This window comes from Panthera leo, chromosome D2, assembly GCF_018350215.1.
Source record: "Panthera leo isolate Ple1 chromosome D2, P.leo_Ple1_pat1.1, whole genome shotgun sequence".
In the NCBI taxonomy this organism is placed as follows: Eukaryota; Metazoa; Chordata; class Mammalia; order Carnivora; family Felidae; genus Panthera; species Panthera leo.
In genome coordinates this window covers 17,812,489-17,834,703 of record NC_056689.1, presented here as the reverse complement: position 1 = coordinate 17,834,703, position 22,215 = coordinate 17,812,489, and the positions used below count along the sequence as shown (strand labels likewise).

Here is a 22,215-nt window from a genome sequence, read left to right as displayed (position 1 = left end):
GTGAAAGAAACAGTCAACAAAATGAAAAGGCACCAACAGAATGAGAGAAAATATTTACAAATCGTGTATCTGATTAATATAAAAAACATAGAAGGAGCTCATACAACTCAATAGCTCTTTCTGGGTATTTTTCTTTATGTATTTTTTTATCTATTTTATTAATATTTAATATAATTAAAACATATACTTTTAAGTATATATATTTATATATACATATAAATTTTAAATATATATAATTCTAAATACATATATATTTATAGGTACATATGAATGTACCTCTAAATACATATATATATGTAATTTTATGTAAAATGGGCAAAGGACCTGAATAAACATTTTTCCAAAGAAATTATATGAGTGGCCAACAAGGACATGAGAAGGTACTCAGAATTACTAATCTTCAGGGAAATGCACATCAAAACCACCAGGAGATACCACTACGTCTCTTCGCATGCCTGTCATCAAAACAAGAAATAAGAAATGTTGGTGAGAATGTGGAGAAGAGGAAACTGTTCCACGCTGTTGGTGAGAATGCCAACTGGTGCGGCCACTCTGGAAAACAGCATGGAGGTTCCTCAAAACATTAAAAATAGCACTACTCTTTGGTCCAGCAACTCTGCTCCTGGGTATGTATCCAAGGGAAATGACATCAGCGTCTCAAAGAGAGAGCAGCAGCATTTTTAATGTTTATAGCAGCACTATTTATAACAACCGACACATGGAGCAGTGTAAGTGTCCATAGGTGGATGAATAAAGAAATGTCTCACACGCACACACACACACACACACACTGATATATTCTTTAGCCATAAGAAAGTAGGAAATCTGTCATTTGTGACAACATGAATGGACCTTGAGGGCATTATGCTAAGTGAAATAAGTCAGAGAAAGGCAACTGTTCCTCTCCGATCTCCCATATATGTGGAATCCAAAAAAAAAAAAAAAAAAGGAAAAAGAAGAACAAACTTCTAGAAAAAGAGATCAGGTTTGTGATTGCCAGAGGTGGGGGTGGGGGAGGGAGATCTGAAGAAAGGTGATCAAAAGACACAAACGTCCAGTGGCAATAATCCATAGGTACTGGGAGTGTCCTATGCAGCATGGTGACTCTCGTTAACACTGCTGTGTGGCATGTTTGAAACTTGCTGAGAGAGTAGGCCCTAAGAGTTCTCATCGCAAGGAAAACTAAGCTTTTCTTCCCTTCGTTCCTTTGTGTCTGTCTATATGAGATGACGGGTGTGAACTAAACTTACTGTGCTAATTACTTCACAGTATATGTTGTTTTTTTTTTTTTTTTAACGTTTATTTTATTTTTGAGACAGAGAGCGACAGAGCATGAACGGGGAAGGGGCAGAGAGAGAGGGAGACACAGGATCGGAAGCAGGCTCCAGGCTCTGAGCCATCAGCCCAGAGCCCGACGCGGGGCTCGAACTCACGGACCGTGAGATCGTGACCTGAGCTGAAGTCGGACGCTTAACCGACTGAGCCACCCAGGCGCCCCCACAGTATATGTTAAATCGTTATGCCGCACACCTTATTCGGTGCTTTATACCAATTATATCTCAGTAAAACCGGGGGAAAGTAAACAGGTCATTAGGGAAGGCTCTCACTGGCAGGAAGGCATGTAGCAAAGATCTGAGGGAGGGACAAGGGAGTGCCATCTGGATAACAGGGAAAAGATGCCCTTTAGGGGACGTGGCAAGGGAAAGTCCCCGAAGAGGGAGTGTGCCAGGCATATCCGGGTGGCAGGGAAGCCGGCGTGGCTGAGCAGGGGGAGGAGGAGGTGTGAGAGGGGTCAGGGCCCCTGGGAACCTTGGAGGCTTCTTGTAAGGACGCTGGGCATTCCTCTGAGAGAGGGGAGCCGCTGCAGGTTTTAGAGCAGAAGAACGTCGTCTGAATTAGGTGTGCAAAGCGTCGGTCTTTTCAAGGTGGCTGTGTTAGGACCAGGCTTGTTTTGGGGGTGTGAGTGGGAGATGCGAGAACAGAAGCAGAGAAACCCCCGGAAGGGACGCTGACATTGGCTCAGAGCCGTGGGTTAGCAGAAGAGCTGATGAGAAGTGGTTGGATTCTGGATGCATCTTAAAGGCAGAGTCGAGGTGATGCTGAACGGCTGGGTGTGGAGGGCTGAAGGATGAGGCCAAGGACCTTGTCTCAACAGCCTGAAGAAGGGACTCGCCCCTTCCTGAGAGGAGGAGCAGGAGGGCTAGCGGGTGCTGCTACTGACTGCCCAAGTTCAAATCCCGGTGTCCCTTCTGAGCTGCCCGACCTCGGCACAGCGCTGAGCCCCCTGTGCCAGTTTCCTTTGGTATAAGTTGGGCATGCCATGGGGCCGCGGTGAGGAATGAATGGGTTAACACTTGTACGCCCCTCAGCACGGTGACCTGCACACAGTAGGCGCTGCATGAGCGTCAGCCGTGGGTAGGGCAGCCTTGCTACAAAGCCCAGGAGGGAACTTTGCATCCAAGTGGAAGGCTCAAGTGGGCAGTGGAGATACGTGAAAATCTAGAATTCAGGGCACAAGCCTGCATAGAGGCCAGACATTTGGGATTTGGAAACAGTTCAACGTGGTCTTTAAAACCATTCCGTTATCCATCCCTGAATGTGCGTTATTAAGCACGGAGAGATTTCTGATCGCCACAATGGCTTCCGCGTTAGCAGGTTTGTTTTCCACGGCTTTTTTTCCCCTTTGTGGTGATTGTTGTATTTCCTCCGGTATCCACGCTGTGACCCTTGCAGCCAATACCTTTTTATGGCTGGCAATTCCTTTTTATGTTCTCTTACACTAAGTGCAAAGGCCAAGGTGCTGCCTGTTCTTGATGTTGATGTGCAGGTGCCGTGTGTGGAACCCGGAACGGCCCCCGTATGTTGTCGGGAGCTAGAGGAAAGCCTGTCTGATTCTGGTTGTCGAACGTGGGACTGTGAACCATCCACGGGGCTTGGAGTGCCTCTCTGTTCTCCTGGCATGCCTTCCAAGTGAACTCCTTCTCTCCTTGCCTCTCAGTCCAGTCCCTGGCTTCTCCCCCTCAGCATTACTACACGTGCTGGGGCGCCTGAGTGGCTCGGTCCGTTGAGCGTCCAACTTTGGGTCAGGTCATGATCTCACGGTTCGTGAGTTCGGGCCCCACATTGGGCTCGCTGCTGTCACCCTGTCACTGCAGAGCCTCCTTCAGATCCTCTGTCCCCCTCTCTCTCTGTCCCTCTCCCACTTGCACTGTCCCCTAAAGGAAGGAAGGAAGGAAGGAAGGAAGGAAGGAAGGAAGGAAGGAAGGAAGGAAGGAAAGAAGGAAGGGAGGAAGGGAGGGAAGAAGGAAGGAAGGAAGGAAGGAAGGAAGAAAAAGAAAGGAAGGAAGGAAGGAAGAATTATTGCAAGTATTCCCTTGTTCCAGAGCTGCCCATAGTCTTTCTTCAGGTATTTTATTAGGAAGCTTCTCGGGGACAGACTGTCTGTAATTATACGAGTCCCCAGTCCCTCACCTAAACTCCTGAGGAATTCTTTTTTTTTTTTTCCACTCCGGACAGATATCGCGGTACATACATTTCACGGTTTTATTACATGAGATCCTTAATTCTGGGGCACTACCTTGCAATTAAGCGCCAGTATTTTTTACAGGAAAACTTTAATGAACATTCACACGAAGCGAGATGAATAAAGATGACAGGCAGCAGTCCAGGTCAGGTTGTCCTGCCAAATGAATGCACGTGGGCCCAGGTCTTGCCACCAGATAGGATAGGAGGGTTTTTGTTGTTGTTGTTGTTGTTGTTGTTGTTGTTGTACAGAGTGCCAAATTTCGGAGTTGTAAATTAGGGATTATGGGGTCCTGCTAGGTAGACAGAGAAGAGTGGCAAAGTAAATGTCATTCTGCTGCCACATGATGCATAGCTAGTCCTGGAGGGTCAGAGCCTCATCCTCTGTTAGCATAGCTTGAGATTAAGACCACCCAAGTTACCAGATGTATGAGCTCTGGTATGTTCCGTGGGATAGGAGAGGCCGTAGTGGGGAGTAGAGATGCCAGGAGTCGTCTTCAGCCAACTCGACCTCCTGGAAGGCTTCTGGAGTCACCTGGAGGTGACCCTGGAGATTAGCACCTAATACGTAGCTCTTGGTATATTCCCCTGGATCTCCCTTGGCGGCCGCTTTTATGAAATAACTCCGCTGGCACTGTCGGCTCTAGAATCTCACTCGTAAAGAGGTGTCCACCTCGCCTGGGTGGCTCAGTCGGTTAAGAGTCTGACTTGGGCTCAGGTCATGATCTCGGAACACCGCGTGAGTTCAAGCCCCACATCGGGCTCGGAGCCTGGAGCCTGCTTCGGATTCTGTGTCTCCCTCTGCCTCTGCCCCTCCCCCTCCCCCGCTCATGCTCTGTCTCTGTCTCTCTCTCTCAAAAAATAAACATTAAAAAATAAAAAAATAAAAAAAAAAGAGGTGTCCACCAGCGCTCGGTGGTGTCATCCTCGGAACACATCTTTGTCACAGTCTTCTGAGGGGAAGACGACCCCAGGATCTGTCCAGTCTGGGGTGTAAGCAGTACGAGCCCCAAGGAGCCCAGGGTCAGACACGGATGTTGGTGCTGGTGGTGGTGGTGGTGACGCCCCCTTCTGTTGTTGGCAAACTGCCTCTTAAGCAAATAGTAGCTCAAAATCTCTGCAGTCTGTCCCTGTGCCTTCTATACCGCAGCGATCCCCACCAGAACATCTGCTCTGCCTTGCGTAGGACAGCTCGTATCAGACCCTCCCAAAAGACACCCAGTTTCTTAAACAGTTTTCTTTTTCTTTCGTTAATAGCTATTAAAGAGCAGATACGTGTTTGTTTGTTGTATAGCCCACCCTCCAAAAAAGGAAATCACACCAGAGGGTTAAAAGGAATTAACCTTATCGAAAAAACCTCAGTAGACTGGAATAAGCATTAGCATTCTTGGAAGTGACCTTCCTCATGTGTCTCTTACATCCCCTGATAGCGAGGTGCATGTAATTATATAAAAATACGATACTATATTTGCTGTTTGGCATCCTGCTTTTTTCCACTCAGTGATCCATAGGAAACATTTTAAATATAGCTTTCATTTCTCGTGGCTTTATGTATTCCGTTTTATGTTTATGTGGCTAATTCTCTGGGGACGGAAGTGGGGATTGTTTCTTTTCATTTTTAATGCCAGCAGTGTTGGGGGTGCGTATATTTGAACAACCTTTTTTGCCCCCTCACTTGAAAGGAAGTCCTGTCTTAAATGTCAGCGTATTACTCGGTTCTGAGAATCTAGCAGAATGTCTCCCATATATTGCTGAGTTTGGCTACTACTTTATTTTAGGTTTTGGATTAAGATCCGTAATTGAAATTATCTGTGGTTTCCCGCTCGCTCTCCCCTTCTCCCTTCCTCCCTTCCCTTCATCTGGTTTTGGCTTCGTGTTTAAGCTAACTTTGTAAAATGAATTTTAGAACAACTGTCTTTTTTAAAAAGATGCTTAAGAAAAACTTATTTACAAAGGAATTGTTTCTTGAAATTCACCTATAAAAGTCATCTGAACCTAGAACTGTTTTTGCTTGATTGAAAGTAGTCCTTTGATGACTTTTTAAAATGCTTCCTTGGATGTTGACATATGGTAGGTTTATCTATGTTGTACTTGAATTAATTTTGATAATTTATATCTTCCCAGAAGATCATAAGCTTCACTTCTCAAACTTATTGGCATAGTGTTGTGTGCATATGCACTTAAATTTCCTTTTTGTTTAGAAATGCCTGGGGTTTGTCTCTCTGGAGTTGTTTTTTGTTTTTTGGTTTTTTTTTTTTTTTCCTTATGCCTCTTCTTTGCCTTTTACTCTTTCTTCCTTTACATCCTTTAGGAACCAAGTGCTTGGATTTTATATAAATTCTAATATCTGTTTATCTAGCTATTTATATTTTATATTTTTATATAAATTTATATTTGAATTAAGTATATATAATATTTTAGGGGCGCCTGGGTGGCGCAGTCGGTTAAGCGTCCGACTTCAGCCAGGTCACGATCTCGCGGTCCGTGAGTTCGAGCCCCGCGTCAGGCTCTGGGCTGATGGCTCGGAGCCTGGAGCCTGTTTCTGATTCTGTGTCTCCCTCTCTCTCTGCCCCTCCCCCGTTCATGCTCTGTCTCTCTCTGTCCCAAAAATAAATAAAAAAACGTTGAAAAAAATTAAAAAAAAAATATTTTATATATTTATATTTTATATAGCTATTTATATTTGTATTTTATATTATCTATTTATATTTTCTTCCTTCTGCTTTCCTCCCCCCCCCCCCCCATCAGAATTGAATGTGTATTTCACATCTGTTACATTTGTTTCCGGAATGCAGCTTTGGCTGAATTTCCCCGTATTACAAAATGTAGCATTACAATTTTTGTTATGTTTAAACCTACTTTTTAAATGACCAAAGTGTTATTTCTCACTCTTCTGGAATTCTTTTGGTTTCTTTTTTAATACCACGCGTATTTCTGAGAGAGTTTCAAAATTGTAAGAAATCGATGTGGGTTTTTTTTTTTCTTTTCTTTTCTTTTTGAAGAAATCACCAGTAGTGGTCATTTGACTTGGCAGATCCGGGGGGGGGGGGGGGGGGCTTTATTTGTGGCATGAGATTGGTGTCAGCAATGGCAACTCTGTGCAGTTGTGTTTTTTGTTCCCTGACGCCATGCTCAGCACTTTTTAGGCGTTTATTCATGTCATTCCTGCAACGGCTCTGAAGTCGGTGCTCCTCCGGGTCCTGCGATTTCATACGTGAAGAAACAGAATCCACAAGGTTGCATAACTCAGGGTTGCTGGAGTCTATAAACGACTGCAGCCTGACTCCGGAGGCTACATTCTTCACTTCTCATTTCTATAAATATCTCATGGGTTGTTGTTGTTGTGTGTGGGTTTTTTTGTTTTTTGTTTTTTGTTTTTTTTAAGGCCAGTCGTATCTCTAATTGTTTCAAAGTTCAAAATGTACATGTTCAACCAACGGGATTAATTGCATTCAGAATCCCTTGATCTTTATCGTCTACTTCATAGAAGGGTTCGAAGCTCCTACCACAGTTCTATGAGTTTCTGCTTGTTTGCTTTTTTCTAAGAGTATTTGCTTGATACGTTTGAAGACAGTGATTCGGAGCCTAGAAATTGTATATTCATGATGGATTATACCTTTATTAACATAAAATTACCCTCTGGCGTTTCACCTGATGTTTTTCTGTTTTGCCATGCGTTTTATTTTTTTATAAAGTTAATCTCTTGATTTTGCTTATTCTTGATATATTTTTGCCTTCCTTCCGTGTCGGTGTCCTGTTGATTAAGGTTGGTCTTTTCTAAGCAACCCTAGCACTGTATTTTTATTTTTAGGCCAACCTGATGGTCTAATAGAACACTTTGCCATTTTCACGGTAGATCTGTTCTCTGATGTTTTATGTCATTCTGGTTTTTTTGTTGTTGTTGTTGTTGTTTTTTCAATGCATGTTTTTGCCACCGTTTTCTTTCTTCTATTCAGTGGAAAATGCTTGACTTTGCTGGTCTTTTTGTTTTGTCAGTTGTTTTTCCCCCCTACATGGAAAGTTGTTTCCTACATGGGAGTCAACTAGTTGCCGCTTTACGTGTTTATAAAAGTTCAACGGGGCGCCTGGGTGGCTGAATCGGTTCAGCCTCCAACTCTTGATCTCAGCTCAGGTCTTGATCTCAGGTGGAAGTTCAGGCTCTGCGATGGGTGTGCAGCCTACTTAAAAAAGTTCAACGAAACCACTGAAATTAAAGGAGCTTTGGTTTATGCCAAGAATGAAACCGTATGTATCTTCAGGTCAGGAACTAATATGCTTTTACTTTCTCCCACTCATTTTCTGATTGACTTGATTTATCTGGAATTCGACACAGATTATTGTCAACATGATTTTGTATAATCACTTAATAAAATTCTATTTTACATAACGATCTTTTAAGCAATTTTTATTTGCATAACCATATTTATATAAGCCTATTAGACACTAATGCTGAAGTCGTTTTCATGCATCCTACCATATCAGGCCGTAAGTGGAGTCTTGGTTTTATGTATTTATTTTTTATTTATTTATTTTAAAGTAGATCTTCAAATATGTTTTCAGGCAGCTCAGATAACTGAAATGCTTTGTGGGCTTGCTCACCCGAGAATTACTTTCCACTCTGTATTCGCATGGTAAATTCACAATGCACAGAATTCTAGTGGGACGTCTTATTTTGAAACTCTTGTGTATGTTGTTTCATTGTTTTCTGTTAGTGTTGTCACCAAGAAGTCCAAAGCCCTTCTGCTTATGTTATGTATCGTGTCATATCAGTTAGGGTACTTTAAGCAAAAAAGACAGCTTATTAAATTATTTAAGGAGTGTGGGGGTGACCCTCTAAGGCTTCGGGTGGACTGAGAACTTTCTGATTTCCTCACCACCGTATTCAGTATTTTTTCAGCCCCATCCTTTTTGCCTTCTGATTATAAAAAGGCTGCCATAGCTCCATGCATCGTGATCACTTTGAAGGCAGGAAGTAAAGGGGTGAGAAGTGGTCTTTCCTTCAGCAGCTTATTACTTTTCTTGAAGTCTGCCCAGCGGACCTTCTGTTACAGTCCATGGGCCAGAACTAAGTCACGGCTATTTGTGACCATGACCGAGGCGGGGAAAAACGAGTTTGTCTTGGGCCAATCAGGACTTGCCTCAAGGACTTGGCAATTCATCCCAAACAAAATCTGTCCGAAAGGAGCAAGAGAGGGTGATCTCTGCATTTCCAGGAAGCATGTACCCCCTCGTTCAGGTGTGCCGAGAAGACATCCCACGGATCGGTAGCCTCAGCAGGACTGAGGCTCTGCATCCACGTAGTAACTGTCAGTGCCCAGATAGGTCACATAACCTTATCATTCTTCACCATAGCAGACCATTCTGTCCCCAACTGGAAGCTGATGTTTCTTCCCCAAGATTCCAGAAATTGCTGTTCACGTTTGACACGAGCAAACAAATCATCCGGACGTTGGTTGGAAAAAACGTGAACAAGCCATGCCGAGACAGACAGACGCTGGGTGTTCCGTTCTGTTCTCTACGTGGAACGCCGATAGGCCAGGACCAAGGGAGCAGTTGGAATGGGGAACCTGCTACGTCAGGGTTACGTTCTTAGGCTTGTCCAGTGGCCTGACTGAGCTGTCTGCCTTGGGCTTTGTGAGAGAATGGATCCACTACAGCCTCTGATTCCTAGCATCGTTATCCGAGCGGTCGATCTTTGTTCCGGCAGTCAGCAGCGTGGAGCAGTTGACGGTATCTTTGAAAAGGGCGGTCCCTTCAGACGGCACCCTCGACAGGACGTAGCTTTCTCCTGCCAAGTTTCGGAGGTCAGACCACGGCTCAGTGGCCACCCGCAGTCCAGTATTTGGCCCGAGTGTTGCAGCGACGGCTGAAAGAGAAAGACACGGGGACGAAAAGAAAGCCAACTGCCCGAAGAATCCCTACGAGGGCGCGCTCCTAAGGATTAGCCGCTTCGAGACTGTGGGGAGCAGATAAAAATAGAAGCACGTCTCTTCGCAGAGCAGTGAAGATAAAAACTAAATCCTCGGCAGCTTGGAAACCGGAGTTCGCGTATCAGGGAGGAAGGTGGCGGCCGTTGGGAACAGAGGTGGTGGAATTGAGCCGATCAGTGGGTTCCTCGTGTCCCGGGGGGACAGACCAGGGGCGAGAAATGGAGCACGTGGTTCTTAGTGTCTCGTGAGCGGCGTGGGCTTCTATCCCGAGAGGACAGCGTTCTTCCATGGCATCAGGAAGAAGGGTCGTTTCAAGTCCTGCGCTTTTCTGCCTCTGAGCTGCCTCCGCCCGATCGGTGGGCAGGAGGTTGATGGCTCGAGTGCTCTCGGACGCTTGATGAAGTTCAGATGGCTTCGTCCAGGGCTGTTATTTTCTCAGCTTGCAACGGCTCTTGACTCCTGAAGAAGCGTTCAGTTACCATTTAGTGTCTGTAAAACCGGAGGCAGTAAAGGGCAGATGACGCCCTCTGAATGAAAGAATAGTTGGGTTCCATCAGACGGCGTGCTTGCTGAAGGCGGCCAGGGGAACCCTGAGGTCCCCCCGGCTCGGGAGGAGAGCACTCGTGTGCATCCGGGCGGCCCTTCCTATAGCCGGTGCTGAGCCTGGAGTGTTTGGTGCGTGAAGAGTGTGTGTTCGTGCGTGGCCTCCGCCCGCCCCGGGCATGTGTGCGCTCTCACCTCTGGAACCCTTGCCTTTCCGGGGCGTCTAGAGGACTCCACGGGGAGTGTGGGAGATCAGATCGGCTTGAGCTTCTGGCGTCACAGCGAGGATAAATATTTTGTCTTAGAACATGCTCCCTTTCGCAATGCGGTACGGAATACGAGAACCTGTGGGAGGCGAGGGGGCCGTTTTAGACTCGTAATTTCAAAGCGAGACAGACCCATGGTGATTAATGGGGCTTATTCAAATCTCCTGCCAACTAGATTTTTAAGAGGCTTAATTTCAGATGAGTCCTGTAGAGGTTTTCAAATGTCTTAGGATTTGGTTCTCTTCCGCTTTAAAAGACCTCTGTAGACTAAGCTCTCTAGCTATTAGGACTGACCAGAAATTAGTTGATTAGGTGGAATATTATGCCGTTATCACTGTTTGGAGGAGTACTAAGAGTGTGTTTTAATTAAATGAACATTATACGAGAGGTCTTTAGCTTGCTTCTTTTTTTTTCTTCTTCTGCCTTTTCAATTTTTTCTTCTGTCCCGTTTCTAATACCCGTTCTACCCCATGGTCTGTCCAACCTTCCTAGAACTCCGTAGCGAAACGCACCGTGAACATGGCCACGGGAGGCTGATCTCCGTGGGTGGCCAGAGAGGAAGTGCCCTGGGGTGAAGGGTGCACCCACCTAGTTTGGCCTGTAAATGTCCCTCATGCTCTGAAGGTAGAGGGACAACGATCGGTTGCAAGGCCCGCCCGCCTCTTGTCGTGAGTCCAGATCTGAGGCGTGGGCCGGATCTCGATCCACAGGGCCCAGATGCGTTGGAGCCTTATTCCAAAGCCTCACACCTGACCCTCTAAGTGTCGGGCTTCTCGCCTTGGCCAGAGTGTGAGGAACACAGCACAGGCGGGGTCCTTACGTGACGGACACGGGGACTCGGGTCGAGGTGGAGGGGGAATGGGAAACCACAGTCCTCTAGAGAAGTGGTTTTTAGCCTCTGTGCCCTGTGGTCCGTATCAGAATTCCATGGATAATTCCAGAGCTCCTCAGATGAGTCTAGTTACAGCTCCATAGTAGAGGACCATTGTCGCTCAGTCTTCTGCAAACTTTCCTAAAACGAGGCCTGAGAACAGCCTGCATCGGCATCACTTGGGGAAGAGGGAGTTTCTGAAATCAGATTCTCAGGCGTCACTCAGACTTACTCGGGTGGGCAGGGCCAAGGCATCTACTTTTCAATAGGCTCTTGTGGGGGGGGGGGGGCGCCTGGGTGGCTCAGTCGGTTAAGCGTCCGACCCTTGGTTTCGGCTCAGGTCATGACCTCATGGTTCCTGAGATTGAGCCCCGGATCGGGCTCTGAGATGACACCTCAGAGCCCGCTTGGGATTCTCTCTCTCTCTCTGTCTGTCTCAAAAATGAATATAAACATTTATAAAAGAAATAGGCCCTTCTGAGAGTCTGACACTAACCATCTGGGCTCTGTGGCTCCCACGGGGACAAATAGACCCACCCTGTTTTCCCTTTGGAATGGAAATCGTGGAAGTGTGGTCTCTGTGGGTGAGAGCAAGGGGACAAATGTGTGTTCAGGGCCTGTTTGGGGTCACCTGCTGTTGACAGCCTTCCTCCCAGTGGCCTGTGTGTTAACCTCCCCCCCTCCCACCCACCCCCATACTCCGTACACAAGCAGAGAGCAAAGGGGCTGGGAAGTGACAGGATCTGTTTTCATCTATGTCAGGGTTTCCGAAACATCGGGGCTTTGCTGTCTGAGCCTGACCCTCACACAGCTTCTCCTGCTTTGTCTCCCCGGCCCCACAGGTGTGCGAGGGGGCCGGCACACTTTCAGACGCTGGGTCTGCTGGAGAGACTGGGGTCAGAGCAGCCCCCAGGGTGGCCCTGTCTCCCCCGGGGCCCGGCCCTCGTTGTGTACCTTGGCAGAGGATGAAGACCTGTTCCCCGCGGCTCCTTCCCCGAGTTAAACAGCCAGTCATTCCGAAACCTAAGGCCACCTCTCCCCACGTCACCCCGCCCTGCTCTTGGCTGAGCACAGAACTGCCTTTGTCTCTCCGTCTAGAGAATTTGGTTGGATTTGAAGCCACCTGTTTGTTGCATAGGCTAACCCCGGCCCACTCTGTGACCTTGGAAGGTGGAAGAAGACAGGGTAAAAAAACCTCAACAGTGGAAGGAAGGACATAATGCAGGAAAAAGAAAAAAATTTTTTTTTCAATATATGAAATTTATTGTCAAAATGGTTTCCATACAACACCCAGTGCTCATGCCAACAGGTGCCCTCTTCAATACCCATCACCCACCCTCCCCTCCCTCCCACCCCCCCCCATCAACCCTCAGTTTGTTCTCAGTTTTTAAGAGTCTCTTATGCTTTGGCTCTCTCCCACTCTAACCTCTTTTTTTTTTTTTTTTCCTTCCCCTCCTCCATGGGTTTCTGTTAAGTTTCTCAGGATCCACATAAGAGTGAAACCATATGGTATCTGTCTTTCTCTGTATGGCTTATTTCACTTAGCATCACACTCTCCAGTTCCATCCACGTTGCTACAAAGGGCCATATTTCGTTCTTTCTCATTGCCATGTAGTACTCCATTGGGAAAAAGAAAAATTTAATGAACTAGAAAGACATACACAAAAAAATAGGATCATGTAAAACTTGATCTTCAAAAAATAGAAATCTCCAAGAATACTGATTAACCAAAATAAAGAAAAACCATGATAAAATAGTATTGGGGAAAATAGCACAGTCATTATTATTAACACAGTAGAGCTTGTAATGACCATAAGAAAATTGTAAGTACACTTTTATGCAAATAAATGCGACTTACATGGAATGGTTTTTTTAGGAACATGGAAATTACCAGAATCACTCCAGAAATTAAAAATATGAATAAATACAAGCCATGAAAGACCGTCTGGGCAATAAAAAGTTTGCCTTCCCCACATTGACGGCTCAGGTGGGTTTACATACACCACAGACTAGTTTAAAGAATAGAAAAAGAGGGAAGCTATCGTGCATGCTTTCGTGAGGGCAGGAGAATCTTGCTAGAGATTGGAAAAGGAAAGTATAAGAACAGAAACTTGCAGACCAGTCACAGTTACGTTATTGATTCAAAAGATCTCAACCAAATACTAGCAAGTGTAACACAGCTCTATTTAAAAAAGTCATGGCCAGTTAGAGTTTATTTTAGGAAAAGAGGATTGAGCAACAGAAAACTATATTAATACAATTTACCACCTCAATGCAGTAAAGAAGAAAGGCTATATGGTCATCTTTAATAGATGGAAGAGAAAAAAAATCAGCAAAATATAGCACTTACAAGGGAATTTCCTTAACCTAATTAAAGGTAGTCTATAAAACATCTCCAGGAAGCATTCTGCTTAATGATGAAATTCTGGGGGCGTGGGGGTGTCTCCGTCAGTTAAGAATCCAACTCTCGATCTCTGCTCAGGTCATGATCTTATCGAGCCCCATGTTGGGCTCCGTGCTGGGCGTGGAACCTGCTTGGGATCCTCTCTCTCTCTCTCTTTCTCTCTCCCTCTTCCTCTCTCCCTCCCTCCCTCTCCCTCTCCCTCTCTCCATCCCTCCTTCCCTCTGCCCCTCTCCCCTACTCGCACTCTCTCTCAAAAAAGAAAGAAAGAAATCTAATTATGAGCACATTAAAGATGAGATGGAGGTAAGGATGTTTTCTAGCCCCCCCCCTTTTTAAATCGCATATTATGTTGTAGATCATAGAACCAGTGCCTTATTAAGACAAGAAACGTAAGATTTGTAAGAAATGGAAAGAAAAAAACAAAATGTGGATGAATTGATTAGTGGAAAATCCAAGAGAACCTATAAACGGTTTATTGCCTCTCCTCCTGCTCGTGTACCCTCTCTCTCAAAGTAAATAAATAAACTTCTAAAAAAAATATTTATAAAACAAAAGAACTAAGGAGTTCAGTGAGGTTGCTCAGTACTCCGGCCACGTGCAAAACCGAGCAGCAGCACTGGCCTGTTAGAAGATGGGAAAATAGGTCCCACTGTGTATAGCGAGCATAATGTAGGGGTAACTAGGAATAAATTCAACAAAAGACGTGCACAACTTTTCTGGAGAAAACTAGCAAAGTACAAAACACAATTGAAGGGGGGGGGTGCCTGGCTGGCCTAGTTGGTGGAGTGTGCAGCTCTTGATCGTGGGGTCGTGAGTTTGAGCCCCACGTTGGGCGTAGAGATTACTTAAAAAAAAAAAAATAACTGAAGGGCAAAAAAAAAACAAACCCAAACCCACTCAGTATTATAAAGATACTGATTCTCTTCAAATTAATCTGTGAATTCAGTACAGTGTCCTATGGTGCTTTCTCTCATGGCACTTCAAGAACTGATCTTTAAATTCATAAATTTATGAAAGGCAGATGGCCCCGAATAGCCAATAAAGTATCTTGAATGAAGAACTACACATCGTAGGCAGCCTGCCTTGTCGGAGGCGAAGACTTACCTCCAGTTAAGGCAGCATGGCGCGAATGCAAGGTTACGTGAACAGAGCAGAAATGGAACCAGCAGTAGATGTCTGCATATAAAAAATGCAATGTGACAGCAGTGACATTCCAAATCAGGGGTGAAGTAATGAGCTGTTAAGCGGTACTGAGACACGAATCATCCGTGTAGAAAAAATGAGATCACTTAGTCCTACCATTCATAAAAATATATACGGGCAGTTAGAGAATGTAAATGTGAAACGTATTTGTAAAAGTTTTAAAACATCCAGGGATGCCTGGACGGCTCAGTCGGCTGAGCGTACAGCTGGTTGGTTTTGGCTCAGGTCATGATCTCACGGTTCGTGGGTTCGAGCCCCGCGTTAGGCTCTGTGCTGATCGTGCAGAGCCTGCTTGGGATTCTCTCTCTCTCTCTCTCTCTCTCTCTGTCTCAAATAAAATAAATGAATAAAAGTTAAAACATCTGGAAGAAAACCTACAAAGAATATATTAATGACCTTAGGTCATCAGAACGTTACCCCAGGGCCACAGTTTGAAAAGTCTGACTTAAGACGCATGTTTGACAGAAGACATCGCGAACAAAATTAAAGGATCTGCCACAGACTTGGAAAAGGTTTCTACGGTGCATCTGGCCGACAGAAGGATGACGTCCAGAAGATCTAAATTCCTGTCATCAAGTAGTAATGAGGTAATAAAAATTGGAACCCCGAACAGCTGTTTCGTACCAGCCTGCCTGGCCAAATAAAAACACTCCGGCGATACCAAGGGGCGGGAAGACCGTGGAGCCACATGAACTCGGGGCCTTGGGAGCAGGAGCGAAACTGGTAACAGCCATTATAGAGAGCAGTTGACTGTCTCACGTTCAGTTGAAGAGGGACATCCATCTGTGACTGGCCACTTGTGGGGACCTAATGGCCGAGAAGCTTTATGTAAGAAGACCGCGTCCACTGCTGTGTCATTGCTGACAGGGAGAAGTCAGCCAGCAGCAGGGAAGGGATGAGGCGTGGCGTTGGCCCACAGTGGGAAGCCTTAGAGCGGTGAGCGTGAAATACCAAGATTTACTAAAGCCGAGCGGGGGGCGCACGGGTGCTTGTATGTTGCTGTCCGGATCGTAGGTGTGAAGTTCTCCGCACACACACGATGCGGGTGCCGGTGCTGAGGCGGCCTGGGGAAAAGGCGGCATCTGCCCCTCTTCCCAAGAGGCCCCGGCGAGTGCATCGTGGTCCAAGGCTGGACCCTTGGCTTTGCAAACCCAGGAACGGAAGCTTCGCTCCCCCCACCCTTCCGCTTCGCTTTGTTTCACTGTCCGCAAACCAGAGCCAGCTTTGTCTCTCAGAGGCGGACTCGAACTGCGCTCACAGATTGAAGGAACCCACGATGCCAGCTTCACAATTTATACAGAGAAATGCATACGACAGCAACCAGAACCTCGAACGTGACCGTGGCCTTGCCTCAGCCGGGTGTTTTTTTTCCCCTTGAGCTGCTCCCCGGGAAGCAGAGACGCGGCCGGAAGGCGGCTGGGGGGCCACACAGTAAGGTCTGGGCTGCAGAAACTAATCATTCAAGGCTCCCGTTGCCGGGAAGTTTCCACCTACTCCAGAATCCCGACTTGTGATCAGGTCACGGGCTGTGTGTCGAATGCTCAGGGTCCTGGGGTCTGCACATCCCCCTTGCGGGACCGGCTGGAAGTGCCCTACTGGCTTCACAGAGGAGCCAAGCAGCCTCTGAGTGCCGGGCACCCAGAAGATGCCTTCATGAGCTTGACGTGGCTTTTAACTTTGCTTTATTCTTTTAAAGGGTATACATATCCCATCTCCTCCATGATAGACACCCGTCTTTATGCTAACATCGAATAATGCTTAATTACTACTTTAATTGTTAAATTAACTACTCATCGATCAAGTTGCTCGGTATTTTCCTTACAAAATCTGAGTTGAACAGGCGTTTCAGGGAGATGGAACTTACTCACCCAGTGTGTCTTCATTCCCGTGACCCTCCTTTTGGCCATCATGCCCATCTCAGAATAAGCGTGACCTTGCTCTGCACCTTGTAGAGGTTCTAGAACTCTCTCTCTTACCGAAGCCTGTTTTTCCATCCCCCTACCATTCTATCCACTGCGCTTTTCGTGGAGACCTGGGAACCCTTCTCCCACCGAGTGACCACACTGTCCTCCCGTAGACCATCGTGTGTGCTTGTCTGTCCCATGCCCATCACATCGGCCTCAACTCCAAGGTACTAGAGAAAACTCCACGCTAAGTTCCCCGCACCGATGACACACAGCCACCAAACACCTGTTATTAACTCTGCATTACAATTAGTGACCTTTCCCCTTTTCGGAGGTTTTTTTTTTTCATAGGTTTTTATTCGGTTCTCCCGAAAACCATGCAAGATTACGAGGGCCATCTTCACAGATGACACAGTCAGTGACCAAGGTTACCGCAGGCCCTTTGCAGAAATACGAGATCAGCTGGGTGACAGTGAGCAGTGGCGTGCTGGGGGCGGCGTAGAAAACATCCCTTATTATTCGTCCGCATTATTACCCAGAGCCCCTAGCATCCCAGCGCATTTGGTTCTTTGAGCAACTTTGTGACCAGCCCCAAATATGACACCTGCATCAGAGACGAGTCTGTCCCCGAGACAAATCCCCTCATCCCCCTTGAAGGGCTCAGGAGCACATTGTCATTGAGATGGGCCATTTTTCTCATTTCCAGCCAATCACGAGTTCAGATCATGATAGCCATGTGGTCTCAGAGAAGTATGAAACTAAATTAAGCATTTAAAAAAAACCAAAGCACAACTTCTGTCTCCAGTTTTTCACGTGTCCGTTTGACCAGACAGGAAGTTACCAGAATGACCAGTTTAGTAGCAGGCCCGTGGAGACTCCAGCGAGCTCCAGTCCTCGGCGCCTGACCCAGAGCCCCGTGTCGTGTCCTCGGCCTCGCACCGCTTCCAGCTTGCATCAGCTGGAGGCCAGGACCGGCCGCACACTCTTCCTGCGCTGACTTGAAGTAATCTGCAGTTTGTATTCCTTTCCCAAAGAACGCTCAAGTATGAACGTGCCCCCGGCAGCCAGCTCCCCTGGTGATCTTCGAAATCGGGCCGCCTTTCGCTGGCTCCGGAGTAGTGAAGACTGCTTGGCAAGGATGGGACTCTAAATGCAAGATTGATTCCGTTTCTATTTAAAGAAATTCTTCACTCCCTGCCACCCGTCTCCCCCTCCACTTCTCTTGGCTCAGCGTGAGGAGTTCGGATCTGAATTCATCCACATCCATACACACATCCACTCTGAACTCATGGTGGGGAGGGGGGTAAGATATTTCTCCGTCTTTGCTTGTTAGCCCTCTGCCTTGGAAAATGGGATACCTGGGGGCGCCTGGGTGGCTCAGCCGGTTAAGCGTCCGACCCTTGATTTCGACTCAGGTCCTGATCTCACAGTCCGAGAGCTTGAGCCCCATTGCCGGGCTCTGCGTTGACAGTGTGGAACCTGCTTGGGATTCTCTCTCTCTCTCTCTCTCTCTCTCTCTCTCTCAAAAATAAATAAATAAAATAACCTTTAAAAAAATAACGGGATGCCTCTTAAATTTCCTGACTGCCAAATCCTGGCAAAACGTGGTGCCTTATGGACACGTAGAAGAGTTTTAATAAAATAATGTGCCTGCAGCAGCCCTTTTGGGTCCTGAAACATGTGAGACTTCCCAGCGCTCACGGAGAATGAGGCTCCCGCGGAGAACAGCAAACTGGGAGAATAGGACGTGATCGGATTGGTTAAGTGGACTGTGATTTGGGCATGAAAAATGCTTCCCAGTTTTAATCCTCGCGTGGCCGCGTCGCCCGCTCGGTAAGTCAGGGCGCAACCTGCTTAGCTCAGCACCTCACGCTGTGTTAGGTGGGACCTCACTGGAGAGGGTATTACCCTCCTAACGCGAGTTCTTGCTCATTAGCATTACGGATGGAGTTCTGGGGAACAGCACTCGTCGGTAATTTGTTTACAGCTGAACCTGGCATCCACCAGTTGGCTTCCTTCCTTCCTTCGGCCAACAATTAGCTAATTCTTGAAATGGAAAGAAAAGGAAAAACAACAAAACCAGCCTGTCTATCTACTTGTCATTAAGGACTTAGCTGTCGGGAGCCGTAACGAGGTCCGCTATTAATTCCAGAATGCATTTCCCGTCCCTCCCCCCTCCCCCCCCAAACACATGACCGGTATATTATGCGGCGTCCTCGTGAGTAATTAAAATCAGGCTCTCCAGATAAACCAAAATAAACAAAGGAAGCCCATTTTGCGATTCTGGACCTCATTGCTTTTTAATTGCACCGCTTTTCTGCTCCTTTGCCAAATTTGCTTCGCTGAGGTCGTCTTTCCCAGTCATGGAAATTTAGTGTGAACGCTTCGGTCCTTCACTGCTTACACGCTTTCAGCCGTGGCTGGGCGCCAGAGATTTTGTTTGTTTGTTTCTAACCCGACTCCCTTTCCCACTGATTGGCCATTTAAGATAGACCCCTTTAATTCTGGAAGCCCATCGCTCAACAGCTGTGGTAGCCTGCGTGAAGAGCTAACAGGGAAAAACAGGGTTTGTCAAATGCACTGGCCTCACGGAAGGTTGTGCAGCTATCGCAGAGGCCGGGGTGGAGGGACCGCGTTGGGGGCCACCTGACAGGTTCCTACCCTCCTGCAGGCTCATGGCACAACCGTTTCACCCTTCGGGCCTGGGGTGTTAACACGGCTGGTCAAAGAGCACCTGGGTGGCTCAGTCGGTTGAGCGTCCGACGGCAGCTCAGGTCGTGATCTTGCAGTTCGTGCGTTCGAGCCCCACATCGGGTTGACTGCCGTCAACCTGTCAGCACGGAGCCCGCTTCCGATCCTCTGTCCCCCCCCCCCCCCACACCCTCTGTCTGCGCCTCCCCCACTTGCACGCTTCCACACACAAAAAAGATGTTGAGAACTGTTTCCGTTTCCCTCAGGGCAAAGATGCTTTCCTGTCTTCCCAGCCTTTTTTTTCCAAGCGGGTTATCAGTGGTCCCATCATTTTGGTAACTGCCCGAATGTTGCCGGCGGTCCTGACAGGCTGTGAGCCCACCCCAGATGTATTGCTCTCTCTCTGGAACCATCACCTTTATGCTGGCGTGTTCTGTGCTCTCCAGGTCCGTGGAGCCTGCCCTGAAGGGTCCCTGAAGACGGCTTCTGCTGAGCCGGCTCTACCTTGATGGGTCGTTTCTGTCTCTAGCATCTTCGACCTAGAGCTGCCGGGGTCCCGTTTTTTAACACAGCCATCCTGTGTCCTTGCGGTCTTGTGTCTGTCTGTGGAGGCCAGACCCGAGACGTGACTTGTTTCGATCTGCCCAGAGCTTCTCCGTGGTCCCTGGATTCTCTCAGGATGCTTCACATCGCCCGTGAGAGCGGCCGGGCTCAAGTTCCCACGGGCCCGCCCCTCACCCCGCCCCAGCCTGCACCACTCCCGCCTACCTTGTTGGGACACAGGCTGGCAGGGTGACAGGCGTGTGTCCCTGCTGCCCTTGGGGGGGGGGGGGGGGGGGGGGGGAGGGGGGTTGGGGGGCGGCCGAGCAGTCAGGGGGACAGAGCCGGGTTCCAGATACAGCTTTGCCGAGAACCACAAGAGGCCCCACGTGCTTGCCGGAGAGATGAGAAAAGAACATCGACTCGCAGTCGGTTCCACCCCTCGGAAATAACCACTGTGAATTGTGAAAAGCACATCTCTAGAGGTGTATCTGCATGTGGGAAGAGATGGGACTTCCCTGTTTTAAAACACGCTTTTTTTTTTTTTTCTCTCTCAGCGTTAGAAAGATGTTCTCAATATGTTACTTTTCGCCGAAATCCTCTTTTAACGTGTAACTCCGGTTGTGTTTCTCTGCTTCCTTATGTCCTGTTGTCACTTTCTCTCAGAATAGGCCAGTCCCTCCTGCAGACAGCAGGCGCACCCGAGAACGTCCATCCTGGCGGGTCTTCGGGCTCGTGCCCTCCAGGGCCTCTCCGAGGCTGGTCCGGGTGCGTTCAGAGGACGATGTCTCTCTTCCCTCAGGTGTCAGCGGAAGCAGTGGCGGGTGGACCTGCCAGCCACCAGCGTGGTGATCACGTTCCACAACGAAGCCAGGTCGGCCTTGCTGAGGACAGTGGTCAGGTAAGGGCAGGAGAGGCCACCCAGTGCCCACCTGCTGCACCATACGGGCGGTGGTCCCCGGCAGGGCTGCTGGACATCCCCGGCGTGCCAGGCCAGAGCTGTCTGCTGGGGGTTCAGACGGGTCACCTGACCGCAGCACAAGGAGTGGCTGATTGATGGCTTCTCCAGCCAAGGATTGGGACCGTCGCATGAGAATCCCCCACCCCAAGTGATACCCCTACAAGGCCTCCAAACTTTATTTTTTTTCTTTTTTTTTTTTTAACGTTTATTTATTTTTGAGAGAGAGAGAGAGAGAGAGCACAAGCAGGGGAAGAGCAGAGAGAGAGGGAGACACAGAACCCGAGGCAGGCACCGGGCTCTGAGCTCCCAGCACAGAGCCCGACACGGGGCTCGAACTCACGAACCGTGAGATCATGACCTGAGCTGACGTCAGATGCTTCACCGACCGAGCCACCCAGGCGCCCCAACCTTTATCTTTCTGTTTCCTCAGCGTGCTTAAGAAAAGCCCGCCCCACCTCATAAAAGAGATCATCTTGGTGGATGACTACAGCAATGACCGTAAGTACCAAGACAGATTCCTGCCCCTTGCCTGGCCCTTCTCCTGGGCGCCGGCCTTCCTTAGTGCCCGAAAAGGTCAGAAATCTGGGCCGTGTAAAGAAGAGGTGCCTCTTTGATGCCCCAGGAGATCCGCCCACGGATGACTAGGAATCACAATACTTGAATACAGAGCCCTTGCAAACGAGGTTCCAAATTCTCTGCTTCTCTCTTTCCCTAGCTGAGGACGGGGCTCTCTTGGGGAAAATTGAGAAGGTGCGGGTTCTCAGAAATGATCGGCGAGAAGGTAAGACTCTTTTTCTTTTTCTTTTTTTTTTTTTAAACTCTTTTTCTTAATTCAATTATCAAGACAGTTGAATGCTGACTTTTCCTGAGCCCGAAATGTTTCAGATAAAAGAACAATTAACTTTCTAGTCTTCGTGTGTGTGTGTGTGTGTGTGTGTGTGTGTGTGTGTGTGTGTCTCTCTCTCTACGGGAGCCTCTTGGGAGCCTCTCCCAGCAAAGCCGAGGGAGGACATTCAAAGCTTAATTGAAATTGTTTGTATACTAGGGCAAGAGTTCAAATTACATTTTTATTTATGTATTTAGAAAATTGGCGTCTCTCTTCCTTTTACAATCCAGGAAGTCTTATCAGTCCCTGGAGTACCAGAGTTTAGAAGGAAAACAAAGATTTAGCAATGAGAAGTTTGGTGACGCCAGGCTCCCGGCATCTGATAAAATAACGGATTCGAGTTTGACAGCCTGCTGAAGGTGAACCATCCCAAAAAGGGAGATGTTGCTGCAATTACATGCTTATTGGATTTTGCAAAGGCCAGCCGCAAAACCTGCGGTCAGTCTTGTCTGCCAGAGCTGGGCTTATCGAGTCCTCTTTATTGGCAGTTAGGA

General features: G+C 47.6%; 1 protein-coding gene across 8 annotated transcripts in view; it reads left to right on the top strand.

Moving 5' to 3' along the window:
- The window catches only part of GALNT2 (polypeptide N-acetylgalactosaminyltransferase 2), a 189,105-nt gene that overhangs the window by 132,854 nt on the left and 34,036 nt on the right, over positions 1–22,215 (top strand). For all 8 annotated transcript variants that reach the window (XM_042908262.1, XM_042908263.1, XM_042908267.1 and 5 more), the window contains 3 exons: positions 20,677–20,775; positions 21,266–21,333; positions 21,551–21,616. In XM_042908262.1, the coding sequence (XP_042764196.1) occupies positions 20,677–20,775; positions 21,266–21,333; positions 21,551–21,616 (233 nt within the window). The remainder of the gene's footprint in view (positions 1–20,676; positions 20,776–21,265; positions 21,334–21,550; positions 21,617–22,215) is intronic.